This window comes from Anser anser (assembly GCF_964211835.1).
Source record: "Anser anser genome assembly, contig: HAP1_SCAFFOLD_284, whole genome shotgun sequence".
Lineage (NCBI taxonomy): Eukaryota > Metazoa > Chordata > Aves > Anseriformes > Anatidae > Anser > Anser anser.
In genome coordinates this window covers 44027-45034 of record NW_028153827.1, presented here as the reverse complement: position 1 = coordinate 45034, position 1008 = coordinate 44027, and the positions used below count along the sequence as shown (strand labels likewise).

Sequence of the window (1008 nt, the reverse complement as noted above, 5' to 3'; positions counted from 1 at the left end):
CTAGTAGCTAACTGGAAGTCAGGAGGAGAGATTTTATCCTTAACATTTTTCTGGATGCTGCTGGCCATCTCTGTCCAATTTTTGCCTAAATGAGGTTTGGATCCATGAAAATAAGGTTGAAGTTTTTTTAAAATGAGTACTTTTTTCAACCATTTTTCTAAGAAAAAGAAGCAGCATTCGAGAGCTAAACCAGAGTTCTTTTACATTCCGCTAGAATATTTAATCATGACCAGTATGGCATATATTGACATCTGGATCAAAGTACTGCCAACCAAAATGTGTCTCTGGATACAGCACAATTAAAAAAAAAAAAAAAGTTGGGTGGTGGTTGGCTTTTTTTTCCGCATGGATATATTTGAGGGAGGGTGAAGTGCTAGGATGGAAAGAAAGGAAAGGGGTAGGAAGAGAAAACAGGAGGAAAAAGTGAAAAGTGGTAGGTTTTGATAAATTGCTGTCAGCATAAGCAGGATCCTGGCATTTCTACATCAGTTTTGGGATCTTCAGCTACCTTCTATTGTAAGAAAGTAATTTAGAAACTATTAATAATGGAAAATGGGTTGGAACAAGCTGTTAAACCACAAGTTACTGCTAAAAGTGCAGCCAGAGCTCAAGTAATAGAATGGGAGATAAAAGGGGAGTTTTGAGTGGTCTAGCAGATATCAAAAAAAAAAAAAAAAGAGAAAAGAGGGAAGATGACTCAAAAAAATAAAAGTTTAGAGCACATAAAGGAAAGCATCCCACTGTAGTTTCTTGATATGTGAAATAAAAGTGCTCTTCCATGTTGATGATTTTTTAAAAATATTTTTAAGAATGAAGCAAAATGAATGAAAAGCTGTGTGCAGAGGGTGATGGGGTGGAAGCGAGAGCATCGTTACTCAGGCAACAAGAGGTGAAGGTGCCATGTGCCTGGTATACCAGTAGCCTACTGTAATGTATCCTATAGTGACTTATTACAGCTGCTTCCTGCAGCTTAATCCGTGTGGTTACACTGGCTACCTTGATGCTTGG

General features: G+C 37.7%; 1 protein-coding gene across 1 annotated transcript in view; it reads right to left on the bottom strand.

The window, feature by feature from the left end:
- PC (pyruvate carboxylase) overlaps window positions 1-1008 on the bottom strand; it is a gene marked incomplete at its 3' end in the record, with an annotated part of 23729 nt that continues 22721 nt past the window's right edge. The window contains exon 16 of the mRNA XM_083853668.1: window positions 1-11. Within this exon, the coding sequence (XP_083709794.1) occupies window positions 1-11 (11 nt within the window). The remainder of the gene's footprint in view (window positions 12-1008) is intronic.